This window comes from Paroedura picta, chromosome 15 (genome assembly GCF_049243985.1).
Source record: "Paroedura picta isolate Pp20150507F chromosome 15, Ppicta_v3.0, whole genome shotgun sequence".
Taxonomy (NCBI): domain Eukaryota; kingdom Metazoa; phylum Chordata; class Lepidosauria; order Squamata; family Gekkonidae; genus Paroedura; species Paroedura picta.
In genome coordinates, this window is record NC_135383.1 from 18,999,469 (window position 1) to 19,023,179 (window position 23,711).

At 48.0% G+C, this 23,711-nt stretch overlaps 1 protein-coding gene across 2 annotated transcripts; it reads left to right on the forward strand.

Moving 5' to 3' along the window:
• Nucleotides 1-281: 281 nt before the first annotated feature.
• NLE1 (notchless homolog 1) lies at nt 282-22,680 on the forward strand. 2 transcript variants are annotated; one of them, XM_077312755.1, is made up of 13 exons: nt 282-922; nt 1,462-1,640; nt 2,695-2,912; nt 3,896-3,975; nt 4,063-4,139; nt 6,161-6,258; nt 6,932-7,124; nt 8,222-8,357; nt 10,740-10,786; nt 14,387-14,589; nt 17,971-18,130; nt 20,278-20,348; nt 21,361-22,680. In XM_077312755.1, the coding sequence occupies exons 2-13, from the start codon at nt 1,506-1,508 to the stop codon at nt 21,371-21,373; spliced, it is 1,431 nt and encodes a 476-aa protein (XP_077168870.1). In that variant the 5' UTR covers nt 282-922; nt 1,462-1,505; the 3' UTR covers nt 21,374-22,680. The 2 variants fall into 2 exon arrangements, with proteins under 2 accessions (XP_077168870.1, XP_077168871.1); XM_077312756.1 differs by having other exon boundaries at nt 1,482-1,640.
• The last annotated feature ends 1,031 nt before the right edge of the window (nt 22,681-23,711 follow it).

A 23,711-nucleotide genomic window follows, 5' to 3' on the forward strand; every position in this document is an offset into this window, starting at 1 on the left:
CTGGGTGGGAGAACGTGGGACCTCCAATTTCAGACAGCCTCTACTGGACACAATGGAAGCCTGCTGAATTTAAAATGGGTTGGGGTGGCCAAACAGTCTCTCTCCAGATGCTCTTAGGCATCTGGAGAGACACGGTTTGGCCACCCCTGGTCTAGAAGGATTGGAGATTACCTGCTTGGCATGCCTGAGGTCCCAGGCTCAGTCCCTGACATGTCCAGTTAAAGGACTGCCCTATGGGGAAGGCACTGGCAAACCACCCCGTATTGAGTCTGCCATGAAAACGCTAGAGGGCGTCACCCCAAGGGTCAGACATGACTCGGTGCTTGCACAGGGGATACCTTTACCTTTACCTTTATGGCAGGACCTCCTGGGAAAGCCTCAGAAACCCACTGCTGGGCAAGTGGACAGAACTCAGGCAAAGGCATGTATAGACCTCCATAATAGGGGATCCATAGTTCATGTTGGCACCTGCTTAAGAGAACTGGAGGAGCTAGGTTTTTAATTTCCTACTTCCCTTCCTCTCCCCACAGTGGTCAACCTGTGAGGTAGAGAGAGAACTCTGAGAGAACTGTTCTGTGATCACAGCAGTGAACTGTGACCCGTGAGAACTCTTAAGACATCCGCTCTGCAGGAACAGCTCTGAGAACTGGGACTAGCCCAAGGTTATCCAGCTGGCTGCAGGGCCGCTAGCAAGGGCCCATGGGAATTGTAGTCCATAGGCCTCTGGAGAGCTACCGTTTGGCCACGCCGCCCTTTCCCCACCAGATGGCGCCGGATCCCCGCCCAGAGAGTCGGCCGCGGTCTCTCGGCGCGGAGAGATGACGTCGCCTTTCCCTCTGCACGTGGGGCGCGCAGGAGAGGAAGAGGGAGAGGAGGTCGGTGGGCGCCGCTTCCGTGCTTACGACGGGGACCGGAATAAGAAGTAAGCTTGGGGGAGAGGGGCCTGGCCCAGAATTAGGCTTATTCTGGGAGGGAGGGGCTCTTAGATCATACGGGAAAGGTTCAGCAGAGACCTCCTTGCAAGTAGAAAGCTAGAGCAACAAGGCTTGATCTTCATCCTTGAGGAACCTAGGCTTTTTTTAATTGCACGGTCTTTCCTCCCCACGGACAGCATTTAGAAACGGCATTGGCAGTCTGAAGTGAAGTGAATAGAGCCTGTTTTGCCAATTTTTCGTTTTTAGAAGAGAATAAGAAATCGATGTCCGTTCTCTCTCTCTCTCTTTCATTGTTGTTGCACCGGTGGAGAGATGGACCTTGCTGTAGTGAGAGGGCAGGAAGGAAGAAACAGCCGGAGGCTGGGAGATGTTGAAAATGAGGCTGAGGGAAAAGGAGGATTGATGTAACGAGGGGGAAGGATTGCGGGGATCTGTTCATTACGAAAAACATTGGCGGGGGGGGGGGGTTTGTAGTAGATGTCATCGAGGCTGAGGTTTTCCTCTTCTGCTCTCCTGGGATTTCCAGGTATTTGCTTTTGTATACAGGTCAGAATCCACCAACCTAACACAATGAAGGCCGACGTGGAGCGTCTGCTGATCCAGTTCCAAGATGAGGCGGGCACAATCCTGGGGTCCCCTTTCGACGTGCCCATCGACATCACGCCGGAAAAACTGCAGCTGGTTTGCAATGCCCTCCTGGACAAGGTATGGCCTCCTGGGCACTGGGATTTGTTGCCAGGGGGCAGCGGGAAGAAGGACCATCAAGTCACAGCCGATTTATGGTGATCTTCATAGTGCTATCAAGGCAGGAGATGTTTAGAGGTGGCTTGCCGTTGCCTGCCACTGCATAGCAACCCTAGACTCCCTTGGTGGTCTCCCATCCCAAGGACTAACCACGGTCGACCCTGCTTAGCTTCCAAAATCTGATGAGATCAGGCTAGTCTAGGCTATCCAGGTCAGGACCGAATCATTGTATGCTGTCAAGTCGCAGCTGAATGACTGCAAGCATATAGGATGCTATCAAGTTGCCGCATGCCTCTGGATTTCCTCTGTGGTCTCCCATCCAGAGGCTAACAAGGGCTGCTGCCTGCTTGGCTTCTCAGATTAAAGAGATCAGGCTAGCCTGGACCAGCCAGTGAAAAAAATACAGTTTTTTTGTGGCTTTTTAAATCTAACCCCACACATTTAGGGATAAACTGTAGCTGACCGTTAAAGCTGCATGGCTCCACAGTGTCTGTTTTTTTTGCTGCTTCTGTGTTTGGAGCCCTTTCATTACCAGCCATGCTGCTTTGAGGCCAACAGCACCTGAGATGAATTGTAGAACCACAGAATCCTAGATTTGAAAGGGGCCACACAGGCCATTTTGTCCAACCACTTGCTCAGTGCAGAATCAGTCTAAAAGTATCCAGGATCGAGATTTGTCCAGCCGCTGCTTGAAGACTGCCAGTGAGGAAGAGCTCCCCACCTCTTTAGGCAGCCCGTTTCACTGCTGAACTAGACTCAGAATCCTAGAGTGGGAAGGGGCCATCCAGGCCATCTAGTCCATCCCCCTGCTCAATGGAGGATCAACCTAAAAGCATCCAGGATAAGTATCTGTCCAGATGCTGCTTGAAGACTGCCAGTGAGGGGGAGCTCACCACCTCCTTAGGCAGCTCATTCCACTGCTGAACTACACCCGACTGTGAGAAGCAGTCACCCAGCTGGCTGCAGGTGGATATCACAAAACTCTCCTCCCTTTTGTTTTCTCCCCACCCAAAAGGAAGAGCCTGTCCCCTTGGCCTTCTATGTTCAAGACTCAGAAATTGTTGCTTCCCTGGAGAAGACGCTGGCTGGACAGGCATTGGAGACCGAGAAGGTGGTGGAGATTATCTACCAGCCCCAGGCCGTGTTCAGGGTGCGGGCCGTCACCCGCTGCACCAGCTCCCTGGAGGGCCACAGCGAGGCCGTCATCTCTGTCGCCTTCAGCCCCACTGGGAAGTAAGTGTGTATGTGAGTGTGTGTGTGTATGGGGGGGGGGTGTCATATTGTCATGTATGGGTGGGGCATGCCAAGTCTCAAAGGGGAAACTGCCTTGGATGTGTCTGTCTGTGTCTTTCAGGGCTGCATTGAAGCATCAAGGGGAAAAATAAACATCAGTGGAGTCTATGGCTTAGTGAAGGATTTGTACAACCAGGGGGGAAACCGAATAAGGGGGTGGGGTCCAGCCAGTCATTTGAAATGCTGCCTTACTAGGTGGCTGAGAGAGTGGGCTTCCTCAGCATGTACAAAAAAAGATTCACTACTGAGACACACAAAATCCTTGACATGTTTAAAAAAACCAAAAAAAGCAGTTTGGTAACCTGATGCAGCTGACATGGTGTGGTGGTTAAACTTTTGGATTAATATCTAGAATCAGAAGAAAAGTTGGGTTTTATATCCCACTTTTTTCTACCTGAAGGAGTCTCAAAGCAGCTTACAATCACCTTTCCTTCCTCTCTGCCTGCAATAGACACCCTCTGACTTAGGTGGATCTGTGGGAGCTCTGAGAGAACTGCTCTTTCTTTCCCCGGTGAGATAGGTGGGGCTGAGAAAACTGGGTCTGGCCCAAGGCCACCCAGGTGGCTGCATGTGGAAGAGGAGGACGGGGGAATCAAACCTGGTTCTCCAGCTTAGAGGCCGCTGCTCTTATGCTGTCAGGCAGGAAGAAGAATTTTTTTTTTTGTAGCCCACTTTTCACTACCCGGAGGAGTCCCAAAGCAGCTTACAATCACCTTTCCTTCCTCTCTGCCTGCAATAGACACCCTCTGACTTAGGTGGATCTGTGTGAGCTCTGAGAGAACTGCTCTGTGAGGACAGCTCTAAGAGAACTGGGACTGGCCCAGGGTCACCCAGCTGGCTCTCCAGGCTAGAGGCCATTGCTCCTAACTTTGGCAGACTGCCGGCCTTTTCGTTGGTTCCCAGCGGCTCCTTCTCCTCCACAGGTACCTGGCCAGCGGCTCCGGCGACACAACCATCCGCTTCTGGGACCTCAGCACAGAGACCCCGCACTTCACGGCCAAGGGTGAGTTCGGCTAAGGCTTGTGGAGAAATCCTTTCCGGTCCTTGGAGCGGCCCTCTTGACCCGTCGTGGTCTCTTGTGTGTTCCCAGGTCACCGCCACTGGGTCCTCAGCATCGCCTGGTCACCCAACGGCAAGAAACTGGCCTCTGGATGCAAGAACAGCCAGGTGAGAGTATAGCAAATCAAATTCAAATTCAAAAAAATCTTTAATGGCATATAAAACATCATGAGAACAAGGGTAATTCATAATTATAATTAATTGATAAAAATTACATAGTCTAGATAAAGAAAAGAAAAGAAAAGAAGCAGTAACCAACAGTAGATTCCTCCAGAATACCCAGCAGAGAGTGTAGCCCTTGGCTGCTGGCTCAGGGTGGCCTTTACGCAAGCCAAGGTCCCAGCCTCAACTCAGCTCTGGAGAGTCTGAGGCAAGAAAGAGCCTCTGGTTATGTGCAGAGTGTATCTGCCTTGCTGCTGCCACAGCAAGCCTCCTGTGCCATCTGGTTCTGAGCCTGCCTTCTGGCCACCTGAATGCTTTGATGCTACCGTCATGGCTCCCTCCCATGTGCCCTGGAACCCTGGGAATTTCAATCTGGTGAGGCTGCTCAGAAGTCCAGACTTACTTCCTTCTCTTCGCCAGCCCCATAATGGTGAAACTTCTCCAATGTCTAGAGGCACCCTCTGCCTATTTCTCCCATTCTCGGGTATATCTGAATTGCAACATTTTTGCTGCACACCGGGGTCACCTAGTAGCGTGTTTGTTATTAATCAGAATATCTATGTGCTCGACTGTCTCTCCAGGTGAGTAGTGAGAAATCAAAACAGTGGAACGACACCCACAAAATGCTGCTGGCTTTATACCTGCGGGGCTGGCCCTGGCTAGAATTTTGGAGGGGAGACCTCCAAGGATTTGGGTGGGAGTTCCTCCAAGGAACACCAGAGGTCATGATGTGAAGGCAGGAAGTGGCAAACCCCCCCTCCCCCAGTCATGTTTATGAGTTGAGCTCTGCATTTTGGGGAAGGCCATTTGGCTAAATGGAAAAAAGTCCTCACAGGCTGTAGGTGTCTGCAGGAAAGGATGGAGGGTCAAAACTGGGCTCAGCAGTAGAGAGACTGCACAGGTTCACATAGAGAGAGGTGCTTCTTCGTGCACGTAGCAAAATAGTTATTTAGTAAGCCCAACGTGGGAGCGCCTGTGCCTTGAATGGCGTTCAGATGCAAACAGGCAGCCAGCACCAAGGTCTGAATAGATTCAGGTGGGCTTGATCTGAAGTAGCACAACAGAAATAGAGTCCAGTGGCAAATTTAAGACCCACAAAGATTTATTCAAAGCGTGAGCTTTCATGTGCAGGCACTGTTCTGCAGACTGAATTGAACGGGGATCGTAAGAGTAGTAAACAGCATCACAAGAAATATGCTGCACAATGACAAAGATTGGCTGGTTCCATGCTAGAATCACAAAATCCGTCCTGTGGGTTCAGTCGCCTTCACAAAGACAAGGGGGATATAAAGATGTTAAGGTTAGTGATTAATGGCTGATGCTTTCCCAATTGTGGAAAGAAGAATTAAAAGAAACTTGTTGCTAGGATCTGTCTCATTAATCTGGAATTGACTCCGTCATAAAGGAGCTCCTTTATGCATCCTGGTTTACATGGAGTGGGAGACGTTTAAAACCTGTTTTAGCTCCCATCAGATTTTCACAGGGAGTAAAAAGCAGTGTTTAAATGGCCTTGTTTGCCACAGCTGAAAAAACAACAGGGTGAAATTCCTCCCAGAGGGCACTTCCCTGCCCCCTTTCTGCTGGACGTGGATCGGGATAGCCAACAGGAAGAGTGATGTCACTTTGACGGGTAGTTCACCCCCAGATCTGTGCTGTCTTCTGCAGTCCCTAAAGTTTAAACAGACTGCCCAAGGCTGCCCAAAACAACTGAGCGGCTGCTCCCCACTGCTCAGCTGTTTTGGGGCTTTCTGCAGACCACATTGAAAGGAGCTGCAGTCCCTTTCAGTGAGTTTGCAGAGCCATGAACCACCCAAGCCAAACTGGACCACATTTCTGTCATGAGCTGAGCCCAATTCATGCCCATCCCAGGGGGCTTGTGAGTTGCACTTTGACTTTGCAGATGAATGTTTGCTTGCAAAACCGCTCCAAACCTGCTCCTGCAAAACCGGCCATTTCTCTTTCTGCAGATTTTTCTCTGGGACCCAGCCACAGGGAGTCAGATCGGCCGGGTGCTGACGGGACACTCCAAGTGGATCACTTCCTTGTGCTGGGAGCCGCTCCATTTGTAAGCGGGGGCCCGGCCCCTCCCTGTCTCCCTTCCCTTTGGTCCTTGGGCTGCCTTGTTCTGAACTTTCAGCCGGGCTTCTGTGCATATCTGAGTACAAACCCTCCTAAAAAGCCCTTGTTATTGACCTACTCTTTGTGCTTCCACCAGCAAAAGTGTGGTGAGATGGGGCCTTTCCCTTGTGGGTCTTTGTGATTCCCCCTCCCCTGGCTTCCATAGCATCGGATTCAGCAACGGCAGTGTCCCTGGAAAAGGCATTTGTTTAATTTCCCAAATCTGTTTTCATCTTGTCCTGTGATCATTTCTGCTTTGAACGGCTGGATGAGATTTGATTCCTCCATCTGCTGCTCTAGAGCAGGGGTAGTCAAACTGCGGCCCTCCAGATGTCCATGGACTACAATTCCCAGGAGCCCCTGCCAGCGTTTGCTCTTTAAGTCTCTTTAAGTCTCAGAAGCTTGGGGGAGAGTAGAATAGGTGTTCAGGCCCTCTGGGAATTCACAGCTCTGGTCAACTCCAGAGCTCCCTCCTTCCCAAACTGAGAAATGTGTCAGTTTGCATAACTTATACAGACAGCACAATCCCCTTTTCTTAGTGGAGAATTCAGTTTGCCCAGGCGAAGAACTTTGAAAATTCTCAACGCTGCGTATTACAGCTTTCCCATCTGCCTCCCCAGGAACCCAGAATGTCGATACCTGGCCAGCTCCTCCAAAGACGGGAGCGTTCGCATCTGGGACACGGTCGTGGGCCGCTGTGACAAGATCCTGACTGGCCACACGCAGTCGGTGACTTGCGTCAAGTGGGGGGGAGATGGCCTGCTGTTTTCCTCTTCTCAGGATCGGACTGTCAAGGTCTGGAGGGCCAAAGATGTAAGTGAAGGGAGGTGGTGGGCCAGGGGTGGGCTTGGGCGCCCGGAGGAGGAAATGGGTCTCCGCTGCCCCTTGCACAAATGGGCTTTTATATCCTGCTTTTCCTGTGAGGTAGGTGAGGCTGAGAGAGCTCCAAGAGAACTGTGACCGGCCCAAGGTCGCCCAGCTGGCTGCGTGTAGAGGAGCAGGGAGTCAAACCAGGTTCTCCACATTAGAATCCAACACTCTTTAACCGCTGCACCATGCTGGCTCCCCCCACCCCATGAGCCACCCGATGAGTAGTGGCTCAATTCCCCACAGTTCCGGGACACCCACTGGTATCTTAGGCCTGTTCTTCTCCGTCTGCCTCTGTCTCAGCCTCGCCTACCTCAGAAGGCTCTGAGGATTAAATTGGGGGGGGGGGGGCAGACGACATGAGTCACCTTGAGCTTCTTGGGGAGGAAAGGCAAGACAACAGTATGATAGCTATTGGTTTACGTGCCACAGTTGTAATTTGTGCTGTGGCCCTTCAAGGCCCTTAATTCGAATCCACAGCCCTCCATTTACATGAACAAGTTCTTTCACTGACTTTCTTTTGGGGGGCGGGGGCGGGGGGGATGTTGGCCTGTCATTTCCCGCTGGCCAAGTTAACCCAGAGGTGGGATCCTTGATCCTTTTTCTTACCCCACCCCTCCACACAGAACTCAGACAGTTCTGTAGGGCCTGAAAAACGGAGCTCTTCTGCCAGGCTTTCAGAGGAGACCAATGACAAGGGACTCCTCCAGCCGGTCCCTTGCCAGGCAACCTGACACTCCGCGTGATCTTCAAGAATTAGCACCAGGCCAGCCAAGCTAAGGCCTAGCCCAGCTTGGCTGGCCTCGTCCTTTTATAACCCAGGAAGCCAATCAGGTGTCAGAAGGTCCTAACCAATCCGAAGCCGCCTCCTTTCCGTATAAGAAGCCGCAGTCTTTACTTTGAGAGCTCCTTGCTTTGGTGGATCACCCCAGTCTCCCCAGAACAGACAGCCCTGATTGCCAGTGAGCCTGAAGGGGTAACTTCTGACCGGCCTGGAGTTCTGGTCTGAGAACGGTTGTCTCTTGTTCCCTTTTCCTCTCCAGGGAGTTCTTTGCCGCACCCTCCAGGGGCACGGGCACTGGGTGAACACGATGGCTCTCAGCACAGATTACGTTCTCCGCACGGGAGCTTTTGAACCAGCAGAGGCCTCCGTCAACCCCCAGGACATCAGCGGCTCCTGTAAGCAGATACCTGTGGCTTTTCCTCTTCCTTCTGTTCTTACAGCACTCTTTGCTGTTTGTAGCAACTACATGTACGCCCCTGGGGGGCATGCATGGGAATCCGATTCCATTACGTTCCTTTTGACCTTTAGCTGACAGTATGAGTGGTTTTTTTAATTTAGTATTCGTTACACTTCTGTACTGCCCTCCCTTGCAGCTCAGGGTGGTTTACAATGAAATTTATTTATTTTATTTATTTATATTTATATACTGCCCTCCCTGAAGGCTCACGGCGGTTTACAGGAAACAGGAAAAAGGTACAGATAACATGCGGTAACAACAGGTGATAACAACAATAACATTATAACAACAATAACAATTAACATGATAATAACAATAAAATAAGAGAATAACAGAGCTGCAAAGAGTCTCAGCTCAACTCTTGAGGCCCACTGGGTTGTGTAGATTCACAGCAGTCATAGGTGGGGGGGGTTGGGGGGCCAATTGGAAGCGATGGTTTGGGTTGACCTCAACCCAATGCCTGGTGGAGGAGCTCCCTTTTGCAGGCCCTGAGGTCCTGTTTAGGTTCCGTCAGGGCCCTGATCTCCTCTGGGAGCACCAGTTGGGGGCCAGGATGGAGAAAGCTCTGGCTCACAATGTCATGTGATGCTGGCATAGTGCAGGGAACACACTAACCATTTGGGAGTTAGAATATTTGAACACGACAAGATAACATTTTAAATACCATCACACTCTTAACAGTCCTATGTGTGTAACTGAACTGTGATCCATGTGGTCTTTTTAAATTTAGTGGACTAGGGGCCAAGCCCATTGCATTCAAGAATACAGCAGGTGCTAGATGGTGGGTGGGAGGGGGGTTGAAGAACCCGGCGGAGGGCCTCTCCCTCCCCCCCAGGACCCGGAAAGGCTGCAGGCAGGCGTTCGGGAACTCACCAGCTGGGGCAGCTCTCATGTGGCAGGGATCTGCAGCCTCCGAGCCTCGGAGGAAAGTGGAAGAAGGAGGGGGTGGTTGGGGGGTGACTACTGGCTGGCTGCTGGACAGACAGGCAAGCCAGTTGGAGGAGGAGGCAGTCAGGGGTGGGACAGCTGCCCTGAGTGGGTGTTAAGCACTGAGTGGCACTTAAGTCATGAGACACACTCCTCCTCCAAGCCCTTACCAGAAATATATTGTGGAACAGATGTGCGCGTCCTGGCTCACCTTGTGGTGTTCTCTGTTAGGTGCTGTTGGTTGTTGAGAGGGGGCTATTGTTGGGAGAGAGCTGTTGTGGTATTGCTCCAATTTGGCCTCAACCAGAGGCTTGGCGGAAGAGCTCCACGTTGCAGGCCTTGTGTAACTGTTTCAGACCGTCTGTCTATTCTCATGGTTTTACACCTGTACGTATAATGTCTGGTTTGATCACAGTTGCAGAAACTAGATGTGGACGCAGAACTTTAAATCATTATGGGAAATGTAGCTTTGAGGGGAAGGAAATCACAGTTCTTGGCCTGCGCCTCCCAGCAGAAGAAATTACGCAAGGAGACATGTGCTAATTTGCGTTTCCGTCCCTTTGTTTGAAAATGACAGCTGGGAGCAGATGAGCTAGTGAAAAATTATAGCGTAGCCAACAAAAGAAATGGAGACAATAAAATAAGATACAAGACAATATTAACTATTATATCGCAGTTACTGAAAGGATGAACCCAGTCAAAAACATAATTAATAAGGAAATGGTAATGACTACCTCATAATTTACGGCGGAGAAGAATCCAGTCATAGCTTTTATGCAGAGGAAAGTAGAAGAGGATTAGAGCTGAAGAAGAGTTGTTTTTTATACCCTGCTTTTCACTACCTGAAGGCAACTCAAAGCAGTTTACAATCACCTTCCCTTCCTCTCTCTCCTATAAGGGAGGTGAGGTTGAGAAAGCTCTGACAGAACTGCTCTGTGAGAACAGCTCTAACAGGACTCTGACTACCCAAGGTCACCCAGCTGGCTGCATGTGGAGGAGGAGGGAGGAATCAAACCCAGATTAGAGGCCGCCGCTCTTAATCGCTACACCAAGTTGGCTCTTGACCGCATTATAAAAAAGCTGTTGATCAGTAAAGTGCACATCATGCAACGTTGGGCTGGCTTTGCAACCTGCAGATCTCATTCCCTGTCAGCTCTCATCAGTGCCCTTAAACTCAGCTTTGATAGGGCAGTTTTCCCATTAACAACATTTTATGCCAAACCTCAAGAGATGAGGATGGAAGCTGTTGCAGGATTTCTGCTTTAATTCTCATAAAATTACCTTTTCAGGCAGAGATATAGCCAGTCCTCACTGCTCTTGTTACCAAAAACACCTCTGATCGTTCTGGGCTGTTTAAGGTCCTTACCTCCCCCTTGTTTTATTAACCCCACAGTGTCCGAGATACAACAGAAAGCTCTGCAGAGGTACAATCAAGTCAGGGTAAGTCTTCTGTTTTCTCCTTGATTAAAAAATAAATAAATAGAGCAAGAGAGACAGGTCAGTCTCAATATTTCTTTGTTTCTGGTTTTAAAATATAAAACTAATTCAGACAATGGCCCGAAGGTACAGACTTCAAACCTATTACCTCAATTATACAAGGTCTAAATTAACTTCTCATTCTAGACAGGGAAGTATTCCGTTCTCCAAATTTCTCAGAGGTTTGACCGTACAGGAGACTAGTTAGTTTACATTGATGATGCTCTACTGATTTCTCTAGCCAATCCTCTTCAAAATTACGTTCTTTTTCCAATTCTGAACGAGTATCCGCCTTGTAGATATTATGGCATTAAGAACAAATCCAGAAACACCTTTAGAAAGGAATTCCACATGATTTAAGTGAAAAAAATGGATAATAGTAGCTCGCTCTTTATAGCTTTAGAGATAACTGTAGCAGCCATATTTCCGAATTCTGCTTTTCTCCTACGCTCTCACCAGATTTGTATAAAGTTGGCATTGGTAGTCCCACTTACCCCAAAAATCTCCGTTATTCACATGGTATATTTTTGCTAATTTAAAGGGGGGGTAGGTGCCACTGATACAGCAATTTTGTTACATTTCTTTTGATGGAAAAATCTGAAAAGTCTCAAGAATCAGTCCCAAGCATTCCAGGCAGGGAAGGCTAGTCCAAGTTGGAGTTTTATTCCGTTTAGGGTACAAATGACTGACAGAGGTACATGGGAGCTAGAGAAAGGACAACACTGTGGACTAGTAGCTTGAGTGGACTGGAATTCATGCACTGAAACATTCCAGGGTGAGATTGAAGGTGGGGGAGAGTCTCATCCAACTATCTTCCCTAATCACAACACTTGCCAAGTTGGTGTCCTCTCTCAGTCTGAAAAGAGGGGAGGGGGGGAATGCCAGGTGATAAATGATTTGTTTATCACAGGGCTTGAACTAGTTGGCCTGTATGGCCCCTCCCAATTCTATGGTTCTATGATTCCAGGAAAAGTCAAGCGGCACACTCAAACCCGCATCTCCAATGAGAACCACAGTGCTGAATCAAAGCAAAGGCCGAGTTTAGTTTAGCATCCCACTTTCTAGTGGCCAGTCTGGGGCCTTCCTGTGGTTGATACTCTGAGATAGACTTCCCCTTCGCATGGGGGTTCTGTTATATCAGCAAAGCATTTTTTTAAATTAATCTATTTTTCAGCAGCATTGTTTCTGTTCGTTTTTTTTTTAATGCGTAACATTTGTGGGTCTTTTTTAATATTCTGGCCATCAGCCTTACATGTTTCTTCTAGGCCATACCTTGAAATCATCAGGGTCCTTTTATTTATTGACCCACGCTTCCTCGAGGGAGCGTAAGAGGCATTCCCAGGCCTCCAAAACCATCACAAGGATTTTAAAGCAACGTACTGTTAAAATATTCTCAGAGAAATATAAATATAGCATTGTAAAATAAAGCAGACACACCTGTTCCCCAAAGGCCTGAACTATAAAAGGGAGATCGGTAGCCGGCTTCTTAAAAGCCATGACTGAAGGGGCCGTGGCCTTGGGTAGGAGCCAGCTTTTCACTTAGTGAAGAACTTTCCAGAGCAGGGTTGCATGTTGCCTGTGGAAGGTTCATATAAAGGAGGCATCCTCTGAAGCACATTGGGCCGTAAAGCTCTGTACATTGAATTGTGCCAGAAAGTAAACTTGCCTCTTGTGACAAGGAGTTCCAGAGGTTAACATACGCACTGTGTTCTGTGCACTGGAAGTTTTGCGTGATTTAAAAAGGCATTGAAGCTGGAAAGTGGGTTATTTTTCAGTCCCTGAGAGACAGCTGTGGCTGGCCTGGTTGTTGTGTGCACTGGCCAAAATGACTTGAAAAGGGGACCTTGAAACATGGAATAGACCAGAAGAAGAAGAGTTGGTTCTTATATGCCGCTTTTCTCTACCCAAAGGAGGCTCAAAGTAGCATTCCCGTTCCCCACAACAGACGCCCTGTGAGGGAGATGAAGTTGAGAGAGCCCTAAAGAAGAAGAAGAAGATTTGGTTCTTAGATGCCGTTTTTAGATGCCGAAGGAGTCTCAAAGCAGCTTACATTCAGCTTCCCTTTCCTCTCCCCACAACAGACATCCTGTGGGGTGAGTGAGGCTGGGAGAGCCCTGATATTATTGCTGGGTCAGAACAGCTTTCTCAGTGTTGTGGGGAGCCCAAGGTCACCCAGCTGGCTGCATGTGGGGGAGTGCAGAATCGAACCTGGCTGGCCAGATTAGAAGTCCACACTCGTAACCACTACACCAAACAAGTTTACCACCTCGCTGGCATCTAGTCCTGACTCGGTGGCCATAAAAACGGCAGCAGCTTGTGGCGTCCTTATAGACTGCATGGGAAATGTAGACAGGGAACCTGTTCTCTCCCCAAATAATAGAACTTGGGGAGGAGGCTGCAGAGGGACAGCAGGTTCAGAGTGGACCGAACAAGCGGCAGAACTCACTGCTCCTGGATGCAGGAATGTTCACAATTTTAGATGACTTTTTTAAAGGATTAGGCAATCCATTTAGGAGGATGGGGCTGCAAAGACCTCACGGCTCTGGAGGGCTAAATGGAACTTCCTTTCTCAGAGGGACTCTGCCTCTGCCTAGCCGTGCTTTGGAAGAACAACAGTGGGTGTTTAAAACAGTGGGAATTTATACAATTATTCATGGAGTACAGCGAGTCAACAGCAAGAACCTTTTTGTTCCTCTCCTCAAATACTAGAACTCAAGGACATCCAATGAAGCCGACGGGCCGTAGGTTCAGGAGAGATAATAAGAAGTGCTGCTTTACACAGAGAGTGGAATTTGTTGCCAGAGGGTTGGATGAGGGCCCCCAGAAGAAACAGCTTTACAAGGGGATGATAGAGATTTCTTCCCCATGAATCTCTCAATGGCAATTAGCCATGGTGTCTGAGGGAAACCTCCACAGTCAGAGGCACTAATCCTCTGAATTCCAGAGTTGGAGGCCAATGTCAGGAGAAAGCCTCGGCCTCTCTGCCCTGTTATTGGCCTTCCAGAGGAACGGGTTTGCCTCTTTGTCAGGCAGAGGACTAGATGAACCACTGATCTGGGCCAGCAGGGCTCTTCTGGTGTTCTTATCAGGGGAAGGCCTCAACCTCTGTGCCTTGTTTGTGGATCCTCCAAAGGAATCAGTTGGCCACTGTGTGAGCCAGGATGCTGGACTAGATGGACCTCTGGTCTGACCCAGCAGGGCTCTTCTAATGTTCTTATCAAGGGAAGACCTCAACCTCTGAGCCCTGTTTGTTGATCCTCCAGAGGAACAGGCTGGCTACTGTGAGAGGCAGGATGCTGGACTAGATAGACCTTTGGTCTGATCCAGCAGGGCTGTTATGTTCTGGTTCTCTGTGCCCCTGTTCAAGAAGGCCTTATGAAACCGCTAGTTGGCTAGCCTGTGAAACCGGGTGCCATGCTGGGCATCTCATTTTGGTGTTGTTTCTGCCACAGAAGCCTCTCCTGTGATCATCCTGTTAGTTTGTAAGTCTCTGGAGGAATCTTTTTCTGCACCTGAATCATACGGTCTTCGTGACAGAGGATGGTTTGGTGTCTCTGTCTGCAGGGCCAAGGGCCGGAAAGACTGGTGTCGGGTTCAGATGACTTCACACTGTTCCTCTGGGCCCCTGCAGAGGACAAAAAGGCCCTGCAGAGGATGACGGGCCATCAGGCGCTGATCAACCAAGTTCTCTTCTCACCGGATGCTCGCGTCATTGCCAGCGCCTCCTTCGACAAGTCCACCAAGCTGTGGGATGGGAAGACCGGAAAGTAAATTTTGAAATCTAAATCCGCTCTCAACAATTGTAAAATAGGTGGTCTTAGTGTGCTTTTAACTTTCATTTGGAAAACTTTATTTGTGAATTGGTATGCATGCATTTTGAATTGCATTGTGCTGAGTCATGATGAAAAACAAAAAGAGAACAAAAACCCAGCCTGAGAAAACTAAGTCAGGAACCCGAAGGTTGAGCAACATTAAAATGCCAACATTTATTATTAAGTGCACATTAAGATGATTAAAACCATCAAAACATAAAAATCCAATTCTGTGCAGTATTGCATGTATAGTCTCAGTGGTTGCACAGGGCATGAACGTAGACCAAGCTTTCTCAACCGGGGTTCCATGAAACCCTGGGGTTTCTTGATGGCCCTGGAAGGGTTTCCTGGGTGGGAGTTATATTTGTTAAACATTTATCGGGGGGATGTGACCATGTATGGACATGTCAATCCACCTTCCCCAAATGGCCTATTTATTTATTTATTTATTATTATTATTTGGTTTATAGACTGCCGCTCGCCAAGACTCGTGGCATTTTACAATAAAATGATAAAACTATACCCATAAAATCCCCGTACAAAAGAGATGGCTCATCAATGGAGTTAGCTCTCCTTTAATCCCCCCCCCTCCAGCTAGCATTAGGAGCAAGGGACCTGATCTCAGTAATTCAAGGAGACCCTTGATGGTAATTCTGGGACCTCAACCTGACCCTCAACCGTAAGCCTGGCGGAAGAGCTCCATCTTACAGGACCTGCGGAAAGCTGTTAATTCCAGCAGGGCCCTTAGCTCTTCCAGGAGCTCATTCCACCAGGCTGGGGCCAGGGCCAATAAAGCCCTGGTCCTGGTCGAGGCCAGGCGAATGTCCCAGGGGCCTGAGGGCGGGGAGGGGAAGGGCCCCAGGTGAGCATGTACACAGCTATGCTTCCCAACCACACTCTGCATGATCACACAACTTCTGGGGTTTCTTGAAGCCTGAAGAATGTTTCAGGAATTTCTCAGTGGTAAAAAAGTCGAGAAAGGCAGCCATAGACCAAACGTGTTTCAACCCAGAGGTCAAATAAAATGTATGCACACATATGATATTGCAATAACCCCTGGTTATGGGGTTATTGCTGGGAGCGATCGAGGGCAAAAGAAGAAGGGGACGACAGAGAATGAGGCGGCTGGATGGAGTCCCTGAAGCAGTCGGTGCAAACTCAAATGGACTCCAAGGAATGGTAGAGGACAGGAAGGCCTGGGGGATCATTGTCCATGGGGTCGCGATGGGCCGGACACGACTTCACACATAAGAACAAACCCCTGGTTGGTAGTATATACTAACAATATATACTGTAGTAACAATTCCAGATGCAGAGCTCATCATAAAAAAATCAAAATTGTCAAGAACCACCGTTCTGGCCCAGGTTCAGTCCTGAGAGCACATCCTCATGTGTGAACCGAAAGAAAGTGATTTGGTTTGTGGCCATGCCACGTGCCACCACTGAGACTGTGTGTGCAATATTGCACAGACTCATATTTTTATGTTTTGGATGTTGTTTTTAAGATTCCTAATGTGCACTTATTTATTTGATTTTCATTCCCACCGTCCCCCAAAAAACCCTCACAGCAATGTACAGCAGTAACAATAATAGCCAAAATGTAAGTTAATTAAACGTTTTAAAAAAAATCTACACCCCAACCAGTGCTGTCAGTACAGCCTCATTTTTGGTGTAGCCTATTGATAATACTCCGGGGGGGGTGTCTTCCCTTGGGGGGGCCCTTTTGATGTTGTTAGATCGTTGGGCCCAACCAGAAACTCGGTGGAAGAGCTTTGTCTTTCAGTGCCCTGCAGAACTGGGCTAGTTCTGACAGGCATAAAATCAATTTTAGGAAAATATAAACAGTTTCATTATAGGAGCTTATTGGTTTGAAAACCCTAAAAGAATGTCTGTTTGGCACACATAAAAATGCCAAATCATTTTTTGACCTTGACCTATTGCATTTTGATCATCAGATCTATTTGATCTAAATGTCAAGGGCAAAAAAAGATTTGGCATCATTGGTGTACGCACTTAGATGGTTTATGTATGCCAAAGAGATATTCTTTTCCGTTTTTTAAACATTCGAGCTCCTATAATAAACTCCTTTTTAAATATATTCTTAATTCTTTATTGTAAATATATTTAATAGTATGTGAACATAAACAGAAATAAGGAATACATTTGAACAGATATTGCAATTAATTAATTTCTCTCCTCCTGTTGTTCCTCTAATCTAGTACAAATTGCTAACCTACTTGTTAATGTAGTCCAAATAAAATTGCCAGTGACCTTGAAATTCATCGGGAGGTCTCCTGTTTACTAGATTTGTCAGCTTGGCCATCTGACATAGTTCTCCAAGCTTCTCAAGCCGAGCTGCCACCTTCAGTCATTCAGAGTTTTTTCCATTGCTGAGCAATGACTAATCTTGCAGCTGTCGTCGCATGAAAGAAAAATGATTTAGCATTGCTAGGAAAATTAACAGAAATCAGCATACATAGGAAATTTTACATTCAACATTTTTTCTAACATAGTATGAATTTTTATCAATAATTTCCTGACTTTTTTACAATTCTACCATGGGGAAAAAAGAACCCACGCTTTCAGGACTTCTCCAACATTTGGCATCATGTTGCTTAGACATTCTGCTTATCACATAATAAACTCTATATTTTTCTAAAATTGATTTTATCCCTAACCCTTCTGGTTCTCACCTGTAGGGTTTCTGTTCTCCTTTTTGTTACATCTAGTTCCAACAGATATGAGCCTCTTGTGGCGCAGAGTGGTAAGGCAGCCGTCTGAAAGCTTTGCCCATAAGGCTAGGAGTTCAATCCCAGCAGCCGGCTCAAGGTTGACTCAGCCTTCCATCCTTCCGAGGTCGGTAAAATGAGTACCCAGCTTGCTGGGGGGTAAACGGTCATGACTGGGGAAGGCACTGGCAAACCACCCCGTATTGAGTCTGCCATGAAAACGCTAGAGGGCGTCACCCCAAGGGTCAGACATGACTCGGTGCTTGCACAGGGGATACCTTTACCTTTTTAGTTCCAACAGGGGCCAGGACTGAACTAATAATACATATTTGTATTTTAACTTTAATATATTTTGTTGCTCAGCTTTCAGCCTCCCGATCCGCCCTGAGTCAGCCAGAGAAGGGTGGGCTATATAAATAAATATCATTCTTGTTAGTTCAGCATCTCTTAAAAACAAGTTTTGAGATGCCATGATAGGAGATCTGGGAGGGCAGAGAATCAGTGTTTCTCCATGGGCCGGGCGGGCCAGGGAGGCGCTCTTCAACCAGTTGATACCTTTGGGATCAGTCTGACCCTGCCAGCGGTATAATTCCAAATGTCCCCTCAGGTTCCTGACCTCCCTGCGAGGGCATGTCTCCGCGGTCTACCAGATTGCCTGGTCAGCCGACAGCCGCCTCCTGGTCAGCGGGAGCAGCGACAGCACCCTAAAAGTCTGGGACACCAAGGCCCAGAAACTGGCCATCGATCTGCCTGGCCACGCGGATGAGGTAAGAGGGCCAGCTGCTTGGTGAGGAACACCTCTCCCCCCCTCCCAATCCTGCCCTCACTGACACTGCCCATCTTCTGAGATCAATACTCTACTTTCAAAACAAACAGCAAAGTTTGCAGCAAAAAGGAGCTAGTGGTGACTCACACAGGAGTGTCCTGTCTGGCCCCAAGGAGGTATGCTTGGCTCGAACAGAGTCTTCTTGACCCTGGCTCCCACCTGGTGGGATGAGCTCCCAGGAAAGATCAAAACGCTGACGGAACTTAGTAAGTTCCGCAGGGCCTGCATGATGGAACTCTTCCACCAGTGGAAAGTTCAGACAAGCAACAGATTGGGCCTCCCTCTCTTCTCTCCCCCCAAATCATCTCTTTACCTGTATATACATACAGGTAGACCAGAATGGTGCTGAGTTTGGGTGCTTTAACTTTGCTAATTTTTAAAAAAATTATATGTATATTGATGCTTTTATGGTAACCAATGTTAGATTTGTCGAACACCGCCCCGAGACGGCTAGTCCGAGAGGGGCGTTATAAAAATTAATTAATTAATGAGTATAAAAAAAATCTGTTCCAGACTAAAACTTCAGAACAGAATGACGTTCAGAAATGAAGTGAGCCTTCTAAGCAAGTTCCGGTATGGGTGGTTTTCAAAACGATTCTTCCTCAGAACCCAGTGATGTATCGGCATTCACGAATTCAAGAAGCAAACTTCTTCCATGTGCTCAGATGTTTGTTTCTCTTTCATGCACTCAAACGTTCACTTCTCATTGAGCTTGTGGACACTGATACAACATTATGCTCTGAGGAAACATCTATTTTTTTTATAGCCACCAATATCAGGTGCTGTTCAGAAGGCTCGCTTAATTTCTGAACATCGTTTTATTCTGGAACAGATAAGACACCACCCCGTGAGTCACTGCTAGCTCCTTCTTGCAACAGACTTTAACTCTGCTGTTTAACTGTTTTGCAGGTAGAGTGTTAAACCTTTCGTTTTTCTGTTGCCTTTCACGATTCGTTCGTATTTTCACCCACACCCATTTTGATTCCATCCATCCTCTGGGATTGGCTAAACATTGAGTGGGTTCCTCCCAAAGGCCTCCAGAGGCTGACCCCGAGGAGAAGTGGTCCATTTGAGAGCCAGACCCAGCAATTTGCTCTCCCCGTGCGCTTGGTCTCCAAGTGAAGCACGGGATAATGCCGGCTTATTTCCATAACTTGGCAAATCCCCTCTATCGCAGAGCGTTTTCGCTTGCTCGGCTTAACGCCTTTCCATCCAAAGTATTACAAGGGAGATTTGCCAAGATCCCCTTCGAAAATAGACTATGCACCTGTGAATCAAGTTCTCCTGACACCATCCAACATATCATACTGGATTGCCCCTTGTTCACTCAACAGAGAAGGCATATCATACCTCTTATACCAAAATGGAGAAACCATTCAAGAGACTTGGTTTGCCAATTTTTACTGAGTGATAAGGATGCCGACGTCACTTTTATTATGGCTAAATTTCTGTCCTCAGTTTTTAAACTTAAACTGTCCGATGTATCTTGACTATCTTTGTAGAGCCTCCTAATCTGCTTTATGCCGATAAAGGTATTGTATTGTGTATTGTGCGAGCCAGACTGCCTACAGCAGGGGTAGTCAAACTGCAGCCCTCCAGATGTCCATGGACTACAATTCCCAGGGGCTTCTGGGAATTGTAGTCCATGGACATCTGGAGGGCCGCAGTTTGACTACCCCTGGCCTACAGGATGGGTGGCTAACTGGTGGGAAGACGGTCAGGCAGTAACTATCGCCACAAGGGACAATAAGGCCAACAGAGTCCCCATGTGCTTTTCTGTTAGCTCGAATACCCTGTGTCAGTATACCCAACCAGCCTGCTTAAATCTTATTGGATGGGGGCTTCTGAGCCCCCAGGACCAAAGAGAAGTTGAACCTACAGTTGCATGCAAGCATTGGGATGTTGTTTGTAGAATTCAGCCTACTTGAAAATGTGTCATTGAAGAAAAACAACATGTTTCTGGTCCTCAAGATCTGGTGACACCTTTTTGCGTGGTCGTGGTGGTGGTGGTTGTAAAGAATTCCTCTGAGTTAAGCTGTGAAAACCTCCAGCTGCAGCCACAAATCCATCTTAATGCCCTGCCCGCAGGTGTATGCAGTCGACTGGAGTCCTGATGGCCAGCGGGTGGCGAGTGGGGGCAAGGACAAATGCCTGAGGATGTAAGTTTGTTTTCTCCTGCACGGACTTGGGGACCCACATCACAGTGGTGCCTCCGGTGTGCTTTCCATTCTTCCGCAGCCCTTCCTTGGTGCGGTGGGGGAGTTGTAGTACGGTTCTGAGTAGCTTTGTGAAGTTACCTAAAAGGGTGTGGGGGCCAGGGAGATGAGGGTTACAGTTTTCAGGGTTCAGCAATGAAGCAATGCCCCCGCTGTGTACAACTGAGAGAAGGGGAAGGAGCAAGAGGGAAGGCGTGGGGGAGGCTAAGGCAGTCTTTCTCAACTTTTTGCACCATTGAGAAACCCCTGAAACGTTCCTCAAGTTTCTTGAAGCCTGACCATTTAGGGCAGGGGTAGTCGAACTGCGGCCCTCCAGATGTCCATGGACTACAATTCCCAGGAGCCCCCTGCCAGCATTCGCTCCTGGGAATTGTAGTCCATGGACATCTGGAGGGAAGCTGTTTGACTACCCCTGATTTAGGGTTTTGAAAGTGAGAGTCAAAACCTTGACCCTGATTTGGGCTCCAATCTGGAGCCAGTGCAACTGGGAGAGCACTGGTGTAATGTTCGCTCCACTCGGAGTTTTCTGGAGCAGCATGGACGGCATCACTGCGTGGAGCAGCTCAATCAGGTTTCTCAATCTTTTAAGAATTTATAGAATCTCAGGGAGATTTTTGAAAGGTGAGAGGTCCAGATTATCTTCCTCCAGCACTTCCTTGCAGGCCCCCCCGCTTGTTTGCGTTGATTCCTTTAAAATAGCAGATGAACCCCTCGCAGCTCCATTGGAAAAAAGAAAAAGGGGGAGCTTTCAGAGAGAGAGGCTGGTGTTTTGATGTAACAGCCAGCAGCTGATGTTTTGGGTGAAAGGGCTCATCCTACTTGACGACCTCAGTAAAAGGAAGAGCCTGCGTTTTGATCTGATCGATTCAAGGGGGATTTGCACCATCACAGTTTATGAAATGCGAATCTAGGGTTTGGGTTTTTTTTTTTTAAAGGTTTCTTTTCTTTACAACAGATGGAGGAGATAGTTGGGACAGAAGACCATCGAGACACGACCAATCTGTTCCTTCGCTCGCCGTGACTCCTTCAGGCCTCCCTCCCTCCATTATAGCGAAGAAGGGCTGTTTTATGTAAACGAAACGAAGACTCTTTCCGGTAGCTCAACCGAGGAGGAATCTCCCTCCCTTGTCAGCACACTGAAACCCGTTTTGGAGGGAGGGGCTCCTCCTGTGACCTCTCGCTAGTCTCGCCATCCCCCCTTCCCACCTTGCTCGTGTCACTTGTCCGGGTGCGGAATAACAACTGAGCCCCCCATTCAAATCTTGATTGACTTGTTAATTCATAAGGTGAATTTGGCAAGGCCCTATTCAGTCCACCTGGACCCCCTCGCCACACGGTGGAGATCATGTGGGCTTCCCTTGCTGAGCGCTTGTAAAAGCTGTGGAGAGAATTGGTATGGGAAGGCTTTGAGCGCTCAAAGAGTCCTGTAAAAAGCTGATTCTCCCCAGTGGGAAGGATCCGAGCCAAAGGACGAACACTCTGCATCTGCTCAGAGAGACACTTAACCTCAGCAGAAGGGAGGGATTCTAGGGCAGGGAAAACCTTGCAGGCCTCCCTCCTCCAACCTGGACTAAACCCCCTCCTCTTCCTTTTGGTGCCTGCATAGACTAGGTCAAGTAAAGAGGGGGCTGCGTCTATCTCCCCTGACCAGAAGAATGTCCTCGTCTGACCCTTTTAATCAGCAAAGAGAGCCCCCTCCCCTCCATTTTGAACAAAATGCAGCATGGTTAGCTGGCTCAAGGGAGTTATCAAAGCTGTCCTTTATTGAAAGCACCTGCTAAGATTTACCCGTTTTTGCCAGGAACGTTCAGAATAACCTTTGGCTCAGACCAGAGGTCCCGTGGTACCGCATCTTGGTAACAGCCACAGGCAGGATCTGCAGAGTGAGGCATAACTGCAAGCCCCTGGCCCATCTGCTCAGTATCTGGCGTTGTGAGGTTGAGTGCCTCTGTGCATGGAGGATCCATTTAGCTACCTTTATCTGATCCCTCCCAGCAGCTGCATAGGACGGTGGGCGGGCTACTGCATCTGACAGAGAAATACCTGGCTTCAGGTTTCCGTTAACTGGTCAGCATTGGGATAATGGAACAACCTTAGAAAAGTGTGCCCCTGCTCCCAGGAAGAAGCAAGAGTGACAGGTCATCTAGCTAAAAAGTAGGGCCGTTCCTGAAGGACTGGACCACCTGGTGCTCTTTGGGTTCAAAGCCAAGGGGACCACTTTTTCATGACTTAATTTCTCTTTAAGTAAAGAGTATAATAAAATATTTATATTTTATTTTGTATGTTTTTTTAAATATGTACAAGTCGTTGTCAATAGCCTCTGTCTGTCTCGCAGATTGTGTGTGTTTCCTTTAAAGCTGTTTTCCCACGAGTATTGATGGCTACATCTTGTGGCGGTGAGTTCCATAAGTTAGTGGTGTTGAAAAATACTTTTCCGGCGAGGGAGAAAAATCCTGTAAAACTCAAGATGTCTCATTAACTCTTTTCATGCCTTCGGCATTTGTTCTAAATTTTTAAAAGGAATTAAGAGCCAGCTGGTGTTGTGGCTAAGAGTGGCAGCCTCTAATCTGGAGAAATGGGTTTGATTCTCCACTCTTCCACATGTAGCCAGCTGGGTGACCTTGGGCTGGTCCCAGTTCTCCCAGATCTCTCTCAGCCTTACCTCACAGGGTGTCTGTTGTGGGGAGAAGTTAAGGCAATTGTAAGGTGCTTTGAGACACATGAGGCCTACTGGGTGACTTTGGGCTAGTCACAGTTCTCTTCAAGCTCTCTCAGCTTTACCTTCCACACAGGGTGCCTGTTGTGGGTAGAGGAAGGGAAGGCAATTGTAAGCTGCTTTGAGTCTCCTTCACGTAGTAAAAAGCAGGATACAAAAAAACAGCTCTTCTAAAAAGCCTTAAAGGCTGAAACGTCACCCAGTAATCTTTTTTAGAAGGGCGAGGGGAGAATTGTCCACGTAACTTGCAAAGATATGATATTGAGTCAGAATACCTTTATTGGCATAAGAATGGCAGCGCATAGAAATTAAATTTTTTAACAATTACAGTTAAAAATTCCGTAATAGAAAGATTTTCATTTAAAGTTGCCAAGAGAAACTCAGAATTATTGCCGAGTCCTTCAAACTTAGGACAGTTTTTATCTAATGTTTCTCGTTAAGATACGATGTTGATAACGGAGATGAGAATTAGGAGTCTGTTCCCTTCTTCCCCGAGAGGCCGAGTCCTGCCTTAGCAAGTATATTGATCTGCTTGGGCAGTGCCAAACCCTGCTGGCTCTTCTCCTAACCTAAAGAGCTTCCTGGCAAAC